The 16,285-nt window shown below is 52.5% G+C and overlaps 5 protein-coding genes across 5 annotated transcripts; 3 read left to right on the top strand and 2 right to left on the bottom strand.

The window, feature by feature from the left end:
* Window positions 1-122: 122 nt before the first annotated feature.
* PHACADRAFT_23751 (uncharacterized protein) lies at window positions 123-2,297 on the top strand (the record flags this gene model as incomplete). The annotated part of the gene is made up of 7 exons (XM_007389503.1): window positions 123-223; window positions 267-349; window positions 399-539; window positions 590-977; window positions 1,031-1,633; window positions 1,682-2,016; window positions 2,071-2,297. The coding sequence occupies 7 exons, from the start codon at window positions 123-125 to the stop codon at window positions 2,295-2,297; spliced, it is 1,878 nt and encodes a 625-aa protein (XP_007389565.1).
* A 231-nt stretch (window positions 2,298-2,528) lies between these two features.
* PHACADRAFT_246282 (uncharacterized protein) lies at window positions 2,529-4,337 on the top strand. Its single transcript, XM_007389794.1, has 4 exons — window positions 2,529-2,708; window positions 2,767-2,847; window positions 2,900-3,767; window positions 3,822-4,337. Exons 2-4 carry the CDS (start codon window positions 2,789-2,791, stop codon window positions 4,092-4,094), a joined length of 1,200 nt encoding a protein of 399 aa, XP_007389856.1. The 5' UTR covers window positions 2,529-2,708; window positions 2,767-2,788; the 3' UTR covers window positions 4,095-4,337.
* Window positions 4,338-5,054: 717 nt separating this feature from the next.
* PHACADRAFT_189528 (uncharacterized protein) lies at window positions 5,055-5,743 on the top strand (the record flags this gene model as incomplete). The annotated part of the gene is made up of 4 exons (XM_007389795.1): window positions 5,055-5,370; window positions 5,421-5,491; window positions 5,544-5,573; window positions 5,630-5,743. 4 exons carry the CDS (start codon window positions 5,055-5,057, stop codon window positions 5,741-5,743), a joined length of 531 nt encoding a protein of 176 aa, XP_007389857.1.
* A 1,294-nt stretch (window positions 5,744-7,037) lies between these two features.
* PHACADRAFT_167760 (uncharacterized protein) lies at window positions 7,038-11,477 on the bottom strand. The gene is made up of 23 exons (XM_007389796.1): window positions 11,059-11,477; window positions 11,001-11,016; window positions 10,930-10,948; window positions 10,853-10,877; window positions 10,683-10,797; window positions 10,176-10,627; window positions 10,069-10,123; window positions 9,953-10,012; window positions 9,870-9,897; window positions 9,718-9,819; window positions 9,523-9,663; window positions 9,409-9,470; window positions 9,273-9,351; window positions 9,193-9,218; window positions 9,069-9,139; window positions 8,888-9,012; window positions 8,674-8,831; window positions 8,493-8,617; window positions 8,320-8,435; window positions 8,247-8,259; window positions 8,073-8,192; window positions 7,968-8,022; window positions 7,038-7,918 (listed from the first exon to the last, which is right to left on the bottom strand). The coding sequence occupies exons 1-23, from the start codon at window positions 11,185-11,187 to the stop codon at window positions 7,821-7,823; spliced, it is 2,190 nt and encodes a 729-aa protein (XP_007389858.1). The 5' UTR covers window positions 11,188-11,477; the 3' UTR covers window positions 7,038-7,820.
* Window positions 11,478-12,753: 1,276 nt separating this feature from the next.
* PHACADRAFT_155539 (uncharacterized protein) lies at window positions 12,754-15,149 on the bottom strand (the record flags this gene model as incomplete). Its single annotated transcript, XM_007389797.1, has 12 exons — window positions 12,754-13,134; window positions 13,196-13,560; window positions 13,627-13,673; window positions 13,723-13,763; window positions 13,812-13,956; window positions 14,027-14,135; window positions 14,191-14,262; window positions 14,321-14,322; window positions 14,344-14,437; window positions 14,499-14,604; window positions 14,651-14,713; window positions 14,937-15,149. 12 exons carry the CDS (start codon window positions 15,147-15,149, stop codon window positions 12,754-12,756), a joined length of 1,638 nt encoding a protein of 545 aa, XP_007389859.1.
* Between the last annotated feature and the right edge of the window lie 1,136 nt (window positions 15,150-16,285).

The following is a 16,285-nucleotide window of genomic DNA, read 5'->3' on the forward strand; positions in this document are numbered from 1 at the left end:
ATGCGCTCGGTGAGCGCACGTGGCATTGGCGCTTGCGCTCCTACGTAAAGCGGGGCGCCCACGAGATTGCAGTGCAGCCTTTTGGCAGCCTTCCTCTCGTATCCTTCATACCTCCATCTGAAATGACCGTCGAGGTCATTGAAAATGTGATCGTCGCTGCCGTGAAAGAGCACAAGAAAAAGTCCAAGAAGCATCGCCGCGGGGAGGCGGAAGCAGGCGGTAGGTACGTTACGTGTTGTTGTGCATCCTTGGAGAGTTAAATGAAGTGGTGATGCGACAGAGGAAGTCCCTAAGGAGAAGAAAAAGAAACGCAAGGTCGAAACCAGTGCAGAGACCGCAGACGCCTCAGGTACGCAGGCTGTGTCCACTGATGCGCTCGTCGCTAACTACGCACTCAGAGGAACCCGCGCCATCTTCAGAGAATAGCGGGAAGAAGCGCAAGCGGGACGGCGGGGCAGTCGAGGGCAAGAATGGGAAAAAGAAGCCCAAGCATGGCACAGAGCCTCTTGCAGAACTGGAGACAGGCACAGCCGAAGCCAGTACGCCTCATTTCCTCTGCATGCTCAGTCTTTTCACTGAGTGCCAGTAGCGCTGGACGATGAGCCCAAGAAGAAGTCAAAAAAGGACAAGAAAAAGTCTAGGTCTGCAGAGACCAGTGAAGAGTTCTCTCCCGCTTTCAAGGATGAAAAAGCAAAGCGCAAGACTGACGACGCTACGTTGGAGAGCGCTGCCTCTTCATCCCGCGACGCTATTCCCGCCCCTTCCAAAACTGAAATCGATCAGTTCTTGACGGACAACTCTGTCATTATCCATGGAACGACACCGCTCGTCCCCATAATCTCTTTCGCTCAGCTAAACGTGCCAGAGGGCCTTCGAGCAGCATGCGACAAGTTTGAAAAGCCCACTCCCATTCAGGCTTGTTCATGGCCGGCCGCGCTTGCCGGGCAAGACGTTGTCGGAATTGCCGAGACTGGAAGGTTCGTCTGCAGGGCTAGCACAGGACTTGACAAGGCTAACCCGCCGTGCACAGTGGAAAGACTATGGCCTTCGGTCTCCCTGCCCTGGCGCGCATGCTCTCAGGCTCGATAGCACAGCCATCGAAAGGCGAGAGTACTGTCTCTGCCCTCGTTCTTGCTCCTACCCGCGAACTTGCTATCCAGACGCACGATACCTTCGCTGTTCTGGGAGAGCCCTTCGGTATCGCCAGTGTTGCCATCTTCGGCGGTGTCGGCAAGAAGGATCAGGTTGATGCTCTCCGCAGTATTAACAAGCAAAAGGGGAAGGGCAAGCAGGCGACGACCCGCACAGTCGTCGGTACGCCCGGGCGCATTCTTGATCTCATAAACGATGGCGTTTGTGACCTCAGCAATGTGCAGTACCTCGTTCTTGATGAAGCGGACCGTATGCTGGACAAGGGCTTCGAAAATGATATACGCTCCATCATTGGACACACCAAGCAGGGCGAAGAGCGTCAGACCCTCATGTTTAGCGCGACGTGGCCAGACGCCGTCCGTCGTCTTGCTGCGTCATTCCAGCGAGACCCTGTCCGCGTCACTGTCGGTAGCGACGATCTTACCGCGAACAGCCGAGTCAGCCAGGTCGTTGAAGTCTTCGACAGCTCCCGTGAGAAAGAGTAAGCTATATGACATTTACATGTGCTCTGTGACTAACAATGATACAGTTCACGGCTACTCGGGCACTTGCATAAGCTTATCCCGAAGAAGAAGACTGGCCCCGAAGAGACTAGGATTCTTGTCTTTGCGCTGTACAAAAAAGAAGCTGTCCGCGTCGAGAGCATGCTCCGCGGCAAAGGCTTTAGCGTAGGCGGTCTGCACGGAGATCTGTCGCAAAGCGCGCGTATGGAGGCCCTGCAGAACTTCAAGACGGGCAAGACGGGCCTGCTTGTCGCCACTGATGTCGCCGCTCGGGGTCTGGATATCCCTAATGTAGCGGCGGTCATCAACTACACATTTCCGCTGACGGTCGAGGATTACGTCCACCGTATCGGCCGTACAGGTATGTCAAGCCGCATGACCCATCTATCTCATGTTACTGACTACCGGCACACAGGTCGTGGTGGCAAGAGTGGCAAGTCTATCACGTTCTTCACCGGTGACGCCCATGAGAGAGCCCTCGCCGGTGAACTCGCCAGGGTGCTCCGGGAGAGTGGCTTCGATACAACGCCTCTTCAGAAATTCCCTATGACGATAAAGAAGAAGACTCATAGCGTGTACGGTGCTTTCTTCCGTGACGACGTCCCTACTCCTTCGGGTCCGACGAAGATCACGTTCGACTAGGTTCCGTCGTGTGCGCTCTTCATTCTGGTAGATGCTGTATCCCTCGGCTAGACTGTTAGAGTATACTTGTAGTTCTATGCATCTCATCTCTTCCCTGGGACAGACTGTCGGGTTCATACATGAATTTGAGCATTGAGCCGGAATGAACGCGTGTTTGCTTTTGGATCGGCACCGGCATATCCCGAAGGCTATTAACCCGTGGAAAATTAGCTCTTAAGCTTCGTCCTCTACCACCACCATCCCCTACACAACTGTGTAAACGTCGCCCTCGTACCGACCTTCACGATTTCGCCCTACTCCGCTACACAACCCGGTATCTTCTGTGCAAGCAGAGGATTCATGCTTCGGCCTCCAATCGCTATACCACGGCATAAAGACTGTAACCACCCGCTTCGACTCTCTAGCTTTCTTGTAGGTACCCTGGGCTCAATTTTAGACAGACTCTTGGCTTACGATTCGTTTTCTATAGCGTTAAACCTTAACCATCCAAAATGGCTGCTGGAATTGTCAACATTCGTCGTGATGTCGACGACAAGTTCTACCGCTACCGGTAAGCTTCCAGAGCGCGGTGTAAGCGTATAATAGCTGATACCTCCGTCTAGTATGCCCCTCCTCCTTACTAAGATTGAAGGCAAGGGTAACGGTATCAAGACTGTGGTCCCCAACATGTCTGACGTGGCTCGAGCGCTCTCCCGTCCTCCTACATACCCCACGAAGTTCTTCGGCTGCGAGCTTGGCGCGCAAACCTCCTTTGACGAGAAGAATGACCGCTACATTGTCAACGGTGCTCATGACGCGACAAAGCTCCGTGAGCTCCTCGACGGGTTCATTGACAAGTTCGTCCTGTGCAAGTCGTGCAAGAATCCCGAAACGGACCTCATCATCACCAAGCAGGACGAGATTATCCGCGACTGCAAGGCCTGCGGCGAGCGTACGGGCGTCGATATGAGACACAAGCTCACGACTTTCATCCTCAAGAACCCGCCCAAGACATCCAAGAAGGGCAGGTCTAAGAAGGGCGGTGCGGACAGCCCTACGAACGGCGCGCATGCCGAGGCGGCCACCCCGCCCCTCGATGGCGAACTCGACGGTGAGAGTGACGACGAGCTCACGAGGCGCATCAAGGCGGAAGCTGCGGATCTCAACTCCGAGTCCAAGCTCGCCAAGGAGGACTGGTCCGTTGATACTTCCGAGGAGGCCGTCAAGGCACGCACCAAAGCCGCCGAGAGCCTCATGGCCAACCTCGCTCTGGGAGACGATGACGATGACGATGAAGGTGTGGACAGCCCCTACGGTCAGCTCGGCATCTGGGTCCGGGACAATCGCGATGCAGGCCCCGTCGATGTCTATAAGAAGGCCGAGGACCTCGGTATTGCTAAGAAGCACAAGGCTGTGCAGGTCATTGTGCAGGGTCTGTTCGATGAGGACATCCTCAAGCAGATCCCGTCTAACGCTGCTCTCTTCAAAAAGGTAAGCGCTGCTTGTGTGTTTTAGGTTTAGCTAGTGCTCATGTTTCCGTCGTAGATGGTAACTTCTGAGAAGCACCAAAAATCGCTCCTCGGTGGACTCGAGCGCCTTGTTGGCTTGACCCACCCCGACCTCATCCCTGCCGTCCCGAAAATCCTGATGGAGTTTTATCAGGCGGACGTCTTAGAAGAAGCCGTCATCACTCAGTGGGGCACCCACGTCAGCAAGAAGTACGTTGACCGGGAGACTAGCAAAAAGGTCAGGAAGGCCAGCGAGCCGTTCTTGAAGTGGTTGGAAGAGGCGGAGGACGACGAATCTGACGATGAGTAGACCGCTCCGGCGACCGCTTTCGACAAAGGCTTGGATATTCAGTCTCTTATCCCGCTATATACTCATGGCTATGAGACGTACGTCTCTTTCCATGTGCTTGTCATATGATTTTGTATGTATGTAACCTCTCGGATCGAGTCAATCGTCCGAAGCCGTCTCCCTTTTGACGCCGATTGAAAAGCGCGTGTTTTCACGTCAGTGTCTGTCACCAGGTATCGTTACGCCAGGGCTGGCGTTGGCGAATACAAGTATTTCCCTCCAATTGTCATGTTATCATATTTTGCAATGCGATTATACATGGAATTCTGGATCACAGTGCCTTGCATCCGGACGCAGATCAATCAGTGGAGAATTATACTACTGACTATTTTGCATATTGCATCCACAATTAATCTCACCAAGGTTAAATGGTCCAGTACTTGTAACAAATCTCTGGCTCTCTATCAGGATTTCTGCTGAGTTGATTTCGGGTGGAGACTGTCGTGTATAGTGGACATGTCGATATTTCGTTGCGCACGATTACTAGTCTTACTTCACCCATCAAAATTCCAACGCTTCAGCCGGTGTCGATATCCTTGGGCAAAATCCACCACACCCTCTTGCGATACCGGCTCATACAACTACATGGACAAACACTGCAGTACGTTGCGGCTAGGCCATAAAAAACTTTCAAGGCCGTACAACGAATAACGAGGGAGGTAAACAGATATTATCAACACTGTCCCGTTTATCAAATGTGTTTCAGGGATAGTATAAGTACTGGACTGGACTTTCGTCGCTCACTTCACCTCAAACACGTCAGACAGTCGGGATGACTGCATAGTTCTCGCTCTGAGGCCCGACGGAACCAGCTCCTATCTGCCCATATAAACTAGGCTAGTACAGTGAATGGAAATTCGCAGCCGCCTCGTCTTCCCGCATCTATCTTCCCTGCACACCTCGGCCGTCGTACGCGTGAACATGGCCCTTCCTCCCGGACTGCTCTACCTGCTGCCAATAATTCCACAGCTGCTTGTGCCTCCCATGGCCGTGTGCCTCCTTGCATACATTGCTCGTGTGTGCTTTGGCTATAACATACCTGTGTGGGCCATCGCGGCGGCGTGCGTCCTGTCCTGGCCTGCCGCGCTGACGGTGCTTGTGCAATGGTACGACCACAAAGTCGACCGCGAGGCTGCCGCGCGGGGCTCAAAGATGCCTCGCGCAGTGAAGAGAAAGTACCTCGGGGGCGTGGACGCCCTGATGGCATTCGACAAAGCAGTCGAGGAGCGCATTATCGGTGAGCAGCGCGTCCCAGGGGTGGCGACACATTGCTTACCACAGCTGTAGGTTGCCGCTTGTCTGAATGGGCCCAAGAATATGGCTGGACATTCAATTTCCGCCTGCTCTTCCAGAATACGGTAGTTTACGCTATCTCTGTATAATTATCTTCTTCTCATGGAAGTCTGACAGATCTTCACCGCCGAGCCTGAGTATATCAAGGTCTGTTCGCCCAGAATGCAGACCATAGATGATGTTTAACCATTGCACTATTTCAGAGGATCCTCGCCACAGATTTCCAGGGCTATGAGAAGGGCTCTGCGTGGTATAACCAGATGAAATCACTGTTGGGTTCAGGAGTATTCAATGTGGATGGCGACCTCTGGAATTGAGTCACATGGCCTTGTCACCTCTCGACGTAGAAGATAACTGTTCTGCAGGTTCCACCGCGCGATGACGCGCCCGTTCTTTAGTCGGGACCGCATCTCGCACTTCGATATGTTTGACAGGTAAGTGGCTCTTTTGGTCGAGGGAAAGTCGAGATTCACCCAGCCTGTGTTCGTGGTGGTCACTAGACATGCAGAAGAGGCCTTGGATCGTGCGAAAGCTCGTGTGTCGGAGGGCGTCCCCTTCGACTGGCAGGTGTGTTCGCTCCTTTCGTTACGCGCGCGGAGTCCCGACAGGGCTACGCTTTCAGGATCTTGTCTCACGCTTCACACTCGACTCTGCAACCGAGTTCCTCTTCGGCAAGGACGTGCGCTCGCTCTCTGCTCCACTTCCCTATCCGCCGACGTTCCCGCAAGCGCAGTATGACGACAGCGCCTCCCATCCTTCAAACCGTTTCGCTCGCGCCTTCCTCCAGGCCCAGCTCGCGTCAGGAAAGCGCTCGCGTTATAGCGGCGCATGGCCGCTGTGGGAGTTCTGGAAGAGCAACGTCGATGAGCATATCGAGGTCATGGAGGAGTTCATACAGCCTCTGCTCCACGACGCGCTGGCGAGGAAGGCCGAATCTCCCGAAGTGAAAGTCGAAGAGGCCGTAGAGGACGACGCGACGCTACTTGAGCATCTCGTCAAACTCACGGACGGTAGGTGCGACGACAGTGTGACGCAGCCCTGCGCTGATCCCTCACTGCAGATCCGCAGATCATCAGGGACGAGACCGTCAATATCCTGCTCGCGGGTCGAGATACGGTATAGGCACTAATCGGTTCCGGTGTCGAGCGTTAGTGACGTGCTGCCTAGACTGCCTCCACACTCACCATGGCTGGATACATGCTCGCGGAACACCCAGACATCCTGCAGCGCCTGCGCAAGGAGATCCTTGATATTGTCGGTACGCGGCGGCCCACGTATGACGATATCCGAGACATGAAGTTCTTGCGCGCGTTCATCAATGGTAAGCTCTGCCATGTCCCGAATCTTCTGATGCCGATAGGATGCTGACAATCTCTGCAGAGGTCTTGCGCATGTACCCACCTGTGTAAGTCTGTAACCTCTTGGCCTTCATGACGGTTCTGACGCGCCTCATTGCAGCCCCTTCAATGTCCGCTTCACTACCGTACCCACGGTCTGGCCTTCGCCTGAGGGCGACTACTACTTCCCCGGGAGAACCAGGTGCTTGTACTCTGTGTTCGTCATGCACCGGCGAAAGGACTTGTGGGGTCCAGATGGTAAGCGTAGCTGATTACTCGTGCACAGGCGCATCTGACCCGAGTGTAGCCGACAAGTTCGACCCAGATCGTTTCTTAGACGAGCGTCTTGGGAAGTACCTGACACCGAATCCATTCATCTTCCTGCCATTCAATGCGGGTCCACGCATCTGCCTGGGACAACAAGTGAGCAGGTGCTTCTTATCTCCGATCCTGCGCCTGGACTTAGGACTATGTTGCAGTTCGCGTACAACGAGGTGTCGTTCATGCTCATTCGCTTGCTGCAACACGTGTCGAAGATTGAGCTCCACCCAGACGCGAATCCGGAGTCGGTTGCTCCTCCGGGCTGGGGCGTTTCGCCAATCTCGGATGGCCAGGATAGGGTAATCTTTAAGTCGCATTTGACGATTTATGTGGTCGGTGGGTTGTGGGTAACGATGCGGTATGAGGACCCCGAAGGTCATTGAGGAAAAAATCCCAGCACCAATTTGCCTATAAGAGCGAAGGCTAGTCGTATTATTCATTTCTGGAATATAGACGGTGTTTATGTCGTGTTTATCAAGTTTGTACTGGTTCACATTCTTTTTTCCAAGTCATAGGATTCTCTGGTTTCGTGTTGTATCTGGTTGAATGCACACTTAAGTAACGGGTTCCACTTTTACCGGGGGCTGACGACGTTGTCTCGCGCTACGCGTGTTTGACGACGCGACACAGTGCGTTAACAAAAAGCGTAGCCGTACTCGCATTAGATACTGAACGAGCAAGATTCTGGTCCGTACGGTGCAATAGGAGTATGCAAGATGGGTACATAAAAAAGACATCATGAGACAGTGAAGCTTGACGAGTAGCCAGTGAAGGGTGAGATGGAGCCTCCAAGCGACTTAGCGTCGCCGAGGTAGGTCAAGCGGTATGTCCCGGCTGGAATCCTATCAGTACACTGCACAGAGCATTTCCAGCGAGTACGTACGAGCAGTTATGTCTTCGATTGTCCAGGATATGTTAACCGTGCTGTACCCGAAGGTCTAGGTGACATGAGGATACATTTCCAGTGCACATAGAAAGGGCTGCTTACTGTGCTAGTCCTAAGCCACTCAAACCGTGTCGAAGGATGCGAGTCTGATCTCACGGAAATCCACTGTCCGTTCATGAGCTGGTCCACAGTGAGGAACGTCTCTTCCAGCCTCAAGTTATTCTGCATGTTTTGTCAATAATGTGCGCGTTGTATGAGGCATCAAACTAGACCGACCCTAGGATTTGCACTGTGATTCACCGGGCAAGAGTCAATGGGAGCAGTTTTGGCAGAAAATCATCGTGCTTACCCCACGAAACGAGCGGACACAGTATCGCCGGCATGATATGGTGCATTCGTGAGCACATCTGTCAAGACGTCGCCAAAATGCTTGCCCAGCGGCGCGTGATCAACAATGACCCCAGTCTTATCGAAGAGGCCGTCAGCCGATATGTGAGGCGCATTACCTGAACTTCTACATACCCGAAGAGTAATCGATTTGCTCGTCAGGTCCTTCGGGGCATCGTTGGACTCGGGAGTGCCGGTAAAGCCAGGTTTGAGGAATCGGACGAGATCAGTGTACTTGTCGATGTACGCATCCAGGGTCCCTGAGCCACAGCGGGAATCAGCGGACACTCAAGAAGACGGGGAAGTGGTGGCATACATTGGCCATAGATGGTAGATGCTCCTTCATAGCGTTGTACTGCGTATTCCTCCCTGGTCGTGACGTAGTGCCCGTACGTATTCGCAGGACCGGCGACGACAACGTAAGCATCGTCTCCCACGATGCCCGAAGAGATCAGCTGGGCACGAACCACCTCGCTGCGGATCTGCCGGTAAGCATACTTATGCTGTTGAGTAAAATGGTCGAGGCGTACCGGAGACGACGCCCAGCCATGGTGGTCATTTCTCCCGGCATCACAAGGATGACGAGGTTGCCGACGCGGAGGAGCTGAATATCAACGACGTGTGGTGACCACGTGTACGGGCTACTTGCGTATCCCTAAAGATTGTAAATGAGAACTGAGGTAAATGAGATGATCAAGCGAGCTGTCTCACGGCGTTCAAGAGGATAGGCTTTGGATACTGGCACTCTGCTTGTTCAACTGGTGGGCGTGGGGTCACAGCACCTGCACCTTTCCGTCAGTGTATCCGGGCTAGAGAGTATTGCGTCAGAGCCAACCTTTGACGAGCTCCCAGAACGGATTCCTGTTGCCCATATGTTAATTGAGATACTGATGAAGTTAGTAAAATCTACATCACCGAGGGCTGGAAGAATTATCTCCTTGGACGAAATCGAAGGCCCCGGGTCCATCAGTCGTCCCCCCAGCGAAGGAGTAACCTGGTAAATTTGTGACACGTTGAACAACCGGACTTCCACACGCAGAGACAGACGTACCCAAAGCCGGAGGACAAGTTTGAACTGTGGTGCCATTCGGGAGTTGAAACGAGTGATAGGACCTGAACATCCTAACGTGAGCGAGGCATTAACAAGATAAAACGAAATTAATACATGTTCAAGTACGTGTGCACATATACCACAGGACCAGAGATCACAGGTAGACTTCTGCTCATCAGTTTCTTCGCCCCATCGACCTGTCGCTGAGCAACTATCCTGTTGGATTCAAAATCCGAGATCCGGAATCCAGGTCCACTAGACAAAAGCCATTCAGTGAGGCGGTCGCTCAACAGTGTGCACTACACGCACCGTCCATGGCAATCTTGCGTCCTGTTACCACATGTAGAGTGGTCGAATTCACAAGGCAGGCCGTCCCATGGTTGGCCGGGGCTTTCACAGAAAGCACCCTCACTATGGCGAGAGATTAGAAGGTCAAACAACAGTCACAAGACTAGACATACGTGTTTGGACTTGTATCGCCTACGTTCGCTGTTTGGTATGACGATTAGCTAATCTATGTTCTCAAGATGGTCAGTCGTACTACCTTGCGCGAAACCAGCCACGAAAGTATTATTTCCGGGCATTGCATGGGGTTCCATCATAGCTGAGTTAGGTACATTAGATGGCGGTCCGTTTTCCATGGGCACCAGCCATACAGACCTTCATACAGATAGGCAGCCATGCCCTTATTGTCACCGCTCACAAGGGTATTGTTCTGCAGGGTTTCGACATCAACGCACAAGATCTCAGACGAGAGGGCGATATACCTCGTAAATGCTCGTCCCATGTACAGGGAAGAAGCTCAAAAATCCCCGGGGATTGCCGCTCACGTCGTCAAATCGTAGAAGTGTGAGCTCTTTGTCCTGGTCATATCGGTACCTGGCTCGCTCCTCCGCAGGGTTTGTCAAGTAAGCGCTCGGGGAACGGTTGATATTTGCTTCTAGCACAGTCGTATTTCCGAGTGAAAGCTGTCCAGGCTGGAGGCTTTCATGAGCGCGCTTGACCGCAAGCACGGTTCCCGCCACAATAGCGTCTGCTGTCTCCTTGACATAGCCCTTGGACGTAATCTGGGGCAATAGGTTCTCGAGGTATCCGCCGACGCCGCTATGCGAGTGGGTCGATCCTAGTGCGATGTTCTCATTGTTGTATAAGTCCGGGTACATCGAGGACAGCTGTTCGACGATGGACCTGCGAAGGCCTGTATCACCCATCGCAATGTCTGATAGAGGTACGTGAGTGGGTATTTCCGAATAAGCAGGATGTGCGGCACTTACCAGCGTTGATATAAACGAAGCGATCAGACGGGTTGGATGCATCTGCGACTATCCAAGCGCGGCTTCGTTGTCGCATGTGCAAGCCCGTATCTGTCTGTGGGAGGCTTGCGTAACCCTGCAAGTGTGACTACTGGGCAATTGCGCTGTGCTTATTTTGATTGGCTGCTTACCATCATGTTGGTTTCAACCACCGGTCTACGATGAACGTTCAATGCACGAAGTCCGTCAATAGAGCAACTGCAATTACCCTGTAATATCAGCAATGCCTGCGGGATCTGGTCAGCCAGACACGACAGACGGTGTACTACAATAGCTGACCCAAGCCTAACAGGTACTGGCCCGGCAGAGTCTGTGCCCCTGCACTCGGCGCCAGCACGCTCTGCTGCGTGAACATGCCAGTAGACGCAAGGAGTGCTGTCAGACAGACGCATATTTTGTGAAACACGTCAGAAAACCAGTGGAGAAGCCCGTCGAGCTCTGTAGGCGTGGTATCGAGGATGTACATCTTGCGCCCGTTTCAGCCGACCTTCGAACAGCCGCTAACGTAATAGAGTCTACGGCGGAAAGGCCGAGCTGACTAGGTGGTGGTGGTAGTGAGGGGAGGACGCCACGCTGCAGTTGGACATTGAGGAATCGGGGATAGTGATACGCGGTACACGGCCGGCGCACATTAAGGTTTGTGATGCTCCGTTTAAGTGGCGCGTCGGGATTTCCCTTTCTGGAGAAAGGGCGGGACCATGTGCAGTCTCCTCCAGTGATGTGCGGACGTCCGTTCAAATATTTGGACGAGACGGCGACTTACAACGATTACAGTAAACGCCGACTGGACGGCGGTCAATCAAAGTGGTCCGCTATTCTCACGGCTCGACGTAACTAGTCAGAAAAAAAATCGTTCGGAGATCACCGCTGCCCTCTGGGAGCGCCAAACTTGTCATCGTCCAGGCAGACGGAAAAGATTTCGTTCTGCAATGGCAATGAGATCGGCACAGAGAATAACAACAAAATATAGGAAAGTGCAGCACATAAAATGCTGATGTCACACTGTATGAGCAGACCGTGCAGTGGAGCGCTCGCGCACCAAGGAGGCGAGATATTAACGAGTCTCCAAGACCAGACAGCAAAGCTCTCAGGTACGGCAGCAGAGATACTACACCATGGATCTGCCCAAGAAATCCCACTTCCAGATACCTCAGGTATGTTCACTATCTCATTGTTGTCCGCGCCATTGACGTTCGCGCACAGCTCGTACACATGCGCACGCAGCACGGCGCAACCCTGCGCGACAGATAAGGGAGGAAATACTCAGCCTGGAGCTGATTCCGAGTCAGTTCAGCAGTACAGACACGCGAACTTATTAAGTTACACTGGATTAGACACCTGGAAGCGTCCAAGAGTGGCTAAGACAAGCTCGAGAATCTCCGAAAAGCCCAAAAAGTAGCATAGGGTGGAACCTTTCTCGTGGACTGCGCGTGAAAATCTGAAAGGTGAGTTTGGCGGAAGGCGCCTGAATTGATTTTACGACAACTCTTCAAAAATCGAGAAATGAATTATTGGAGGGGTCAATGGAAGATCGGTGTGACACATGACCACCAGACTGGTCTTACGGGTACAGTTACGCCAGGCAGCGGATTCCACACTACGGTTGCCTCTTTTGGCGCGTGCACTTAACAGATCGCAAGTCATCGTGGCATGTGAGCATGCAGGAAGAAGACTGCTTGCTGTTGACAATCTTGCCTACGCAGGTCGACAAGTGTGGGATTAAGGCGTCGCACTCAACAACATTTACGCGAAAGTGCATGTTGCAGTACGACACGGCAGGCCGCGTGTTGGAGGCTGTCTTCTGGAACGAGCCTGTTGCAGACCCACGAGCTCACCCATTTTAAAAAAGGTGAAGCAAATAAATGAATAAACAATGCAGTTCATATTGGCTTGGCGACATCCACGGCTAAAGAGCATGTAACTGGCAGCAGCAAGTTTAGAAGAGTTCCATGGATGTCAGTATTAAAGTGGGCATGATGTCATGAGGACAATCTGAAGAATATGAGCGGTGGGTCACCAAGAACTAGGCCACCTAATTTACTGAGTGGTTGAAGGCCGGCTCAATCTCGAGAACTGCGACCTGAGCCTGTCCCTCACCAATGCTCCCCTTGCTCGCTTTCTCCTCCAACCCCCACTGTTCGTCCATCTGTGTGTGCAGTGGCAATCCCTTCATCAGCAGTGACACCAGAAGACCAATAGCACCAATGCCGACGAAAACCTGCCAGAGTATGCAGATGCTGTCTGCAAATGCAGCGCGCACTTGTGTGTGTAGCAGCTTGGGCAGACCCGGGATGACAGTGATGGCGGAGTACACAATTGCGATGCCACCAGGCAGCTCATTTATGAACTCTGCAGGCAGCCGCTTTTTGAGCTGTGTCTGCAAAACAGCTGTGCCAATAGTTGCTCCCCAGATCTGCATGTACTGGAGAAGCTCAGTCTTATGACCGATTGAAACGCGGCGCTAGACCACTTACAGTGGAGAATGACTGGCAGAACTGGAAGAATGCCATTGCGCGGGCATTCTCTGTAGCAGGCAGCAGGGCCAGCACTGGGTAGTACGTTCCCAAGTAAAGGAAACTGCTGCCGATACCAAAGAGAAAAAGCCTGCCCATCGCACGTGCGATGTCGGTGTGTTCGTTCAGTGTTGCTAGAACCCCTCTGCCGGCGAGGCAGGCTGCCCATCCGATCCAGAGCTGCAGTCGATACATCTTCGTCACATTTATGCTTATCGCGTTGAGAATGAGTATCGGGCCGAGAGACAGGATGACGCCAAGGAGCAGGACTCCAGAGCGAATGAGCAAGGCACCCCAGCTGGCCTGGAAGAGCACTGGCATAAAGTCTGCGTTCCGCAAGGAATAGAAGTTGGAATAAGGTGCTGGAACTTTTAAGAAAGAATGTAACCTACAGATCACCGCAACGGCCAGTATGGGTAACATGAATGTCTGTGCATAGCTGCGCCAACCATCAGTCCATGTGCATTAGGACGAAGTTGTCAACTTACCCACTGAAGCTTGTATGGTTGGACAGAAGCGAGATGGGAACCTACATAGCACTAAGACAAAGCCATGCGCGCAACAATTTGGGACATACCAGAGGATGCTTCGCAACCTTTGCTTCATACAACAAGAACAACAGCAGATTGAGAAGCCTGATGATGAGTGACGCCAATATCTGTGCAGAGCTCCAGAGATGTTGCACACCACCCCACGTGAGGGCGATGGCCACGGCAGTGGAGCTACCTATGACGCATTACCACTAAGTGATATTGAGTTGTTTTGTGCTTTGTAGGGGACAAGAAACCTCACATCCAGTCCATTCGGGCCATCTTTTCATGGAACGAACCTTGCGGTGTCTTGATCTTGAGGAAAGAAATGACAAGCAACCCTGCCACCCCCGCCAGTGGGAGATTGAGGTCTGCAGTATTGAGTTTAGATAAAGCCTGTATAAAGGGCACAGATCGGCGACATACAGAACAGCCATCTCCACTGTCCATTGTCAGCAAGTGCGCCGCCCACTATCGGACCCATTCCTGTAGCAACCACTCATGTCCTGTGTTGCCAAGAACAACAAAATAAGCCACCATGTTCAGTATATGTTACACCTGACTTACAGGCTGCCAAACCCATTGTACAGTGCGCGCTCAGATAATGGAACGAGGTTGGCAATGACTATCGCAGTGATCGTGATGATGCTGCTGCCGCCTGCGCCCTGGACTGCTATGGGTAGGTGACAAATATCAGAGCATGCCGTCGGACTGATAGCTAGGGACAAACTTACTGCGAGCTGCAATCAGCCAGTTCATTGTCTTGGCGGCCCCGCATAGGGCGCTGCCGAGGGCAAACAAGGCCGGCAACAAGAGCATGCAAAATCGCCAGCCAAATACCTGAGGACCGTCAGAAGAGATGGTCAGCAAGTACATGTGGACATACCTGTGCCATGCTACCCGTTGCGGGCAGCAGCGCGGTCGCAGCCAGAGCGTCGGCTGTCGCACACTAGATGAAATCTGCTGAGCCATCCAGGTCATGCGTGATGGTCAGTAGTGCTGTGGATATGATGGTCTACGGCAAGTTATATGGCAGGGTGTCAGCTACGGTCCTGGAGAGAATTGTATCTGCCACTCACAAATTTGAGGGCAGACGCAAAGAGAGAGACGCAGATGGCCAGGATTATCAGCCAGAATCATATTCCTTTCGATCTCATTCCAGACGAGTGGACTGGGGCTCCGTTCTCCAGCTCTGCATCAGCAATGGTGGACTCCACTGATGTGTTTAACGCTACACTCAAATTGCCGCTCTCCGGCGGATTGTAGGCAGGCATAGCATAGTACCTTTCATGCACAGCTTGGTCGAAGGCAGAAAAAGATGGCGAGGATCTGATGGGAGTTGGGAAGTGAGTTGATATCCTCGAGAGTGAGTGGTAAACCTCCATAGAGGTTTATTTATTGAGCTGACCCTCCAACGGAACTCCTGTATATACGCTCAAAACAGAGCAAGCACAGCTCTCTGATCATGATGTTTCCACCTTACGTATCAAACTCCACACATGGCAAGCAGTTTCAGACTAGCCAGGTGAGGTGCCTGTCAGCTCGCGACCCTTCATGACCACTTGTGACCATTATAGAGCCAAATATGGTGAATTTGCACAGATCATTACATCTGGAAAAACACGAAGTGGAATGTGGCAAATAGACCAGCCCATACCACTCAGACCTCTGGACACAACCCTCTGAGCTGGACTATCCAGGCCAACCACTGCAGATGCCGTACCAGTATATACTGTGTTGGACTAAACATAGCACTACTAATGTCATCTGTACTCGCTTGCGTATGGTATATGCATGTCTAGGCCATGCTATACCGCAACATATTTGGACAACGCGGCAGAAACCACATCCACTTTCCCAATTAGGTAATAAATTCACACAGCAGCCACTGTAGTTGTTTGCGCTGGGATAGCCAAAAAATTGCATTGATTATGGTGATATGAACAAGGTACAAGTAAAGGTCTAACAGGCCACAGTATTACCGATCATGTGAGAGTATCAATGTACACCTACCTAGCAACAGCGGCGTATATCTCCATGCACTTGGCTCTCCGCAGGAGCCAGCAGACCTGTCAAAATCTGCAATGAGATGGTCAGTCAGATACTGGTATAAGGGCAGGCAGTGGAGGAACAGATCATGATACATGAACCAAGAAGTGACGCGGCTTGGTCCATGATAATGTAGCTGCGCCGAGATCAATATGGATGGGGAATACGAAAGGCTGTCGGCGTGGTGGCCGCGGAGTTGGGACTCACTGGCTTCAATGTGGGTCTCCCATTTAACCACAGATAAGTTTGAGCTCATCCATGTCTTGTGCCGTCTACTCATGGGACCGAATCATGTTGCACCTAGGGAATCGGTCAGTCCAATCTGACAACTGAGCCGCACTGCCACGTACCTCAAACGTTGCCAACAATATAGTTATCACAACCGGCCTCCTGCTGACCTTCGAGATCTTTGAGTCTGCGCGGGCTGCAGGGCCGGGGTCGCTCGCAATGTGGTGGACTCGGACAACACTGG

This window comes from Phanerochaete carnosa (genome assembly GCF_000300595.1).
Source record: "Phanerochaete carnosa HHB-10118-sp unplaced genomic scaffold PHACAscaffold_1, whole genome shotgun sequence".
Lineage (NCBI taxonomy): Eukaryota > Fungi > Basidiomycota > Agaricomycetes > Polyporales > Phanerochaetaceae > Phanerochaete > Phanerochaete carnosa.

Coding starts and splice junctions, on each gene's coding strand:
- PHACADRAFT_246282 (XM_007389794.1), top strand. CDS start 2,789: ATGGCTGCTGGAATTGTCAACATTCGTCGTGATGTCGACGACAAGTTC. Junction 2,848..2,899: donor GACAAGTTCTACCGCTACCG/GTAAGCTTCCAG, acceptor ACCTCCGTCTAG/TATGCCCCTCCTCCTTACTA. Junction 3,768..3,821: donor ACGCTGCTCTCTTCAAAAAG/GTAAGCGCTGCT, acceptor TTTCCGTCGTAG/ATGGTAACTTCTGAGAAGCA.
- PHACADRAFT_167760 (XM_007389796.1), bottom strand. CDS start 11,187: ATGTACATCCTCGATACCACGCCTACAGAGCTCGACGGGCTTCTCCAC. Junction 9,664..9,717: donor ACGCAAGATTGCCATGGACG/GTGCGTGTAGTG, acceptor GCTTTTGTCTAG/TGGACCTGGATTCCGGATCT. Junction 9,352..9,408: donor AACTTGTCCTCCGGCTTTGG/GTACGTCTGTCT, acceptor CAAATTTACCAG/GTTACTCCTTCGCTGGGGGG.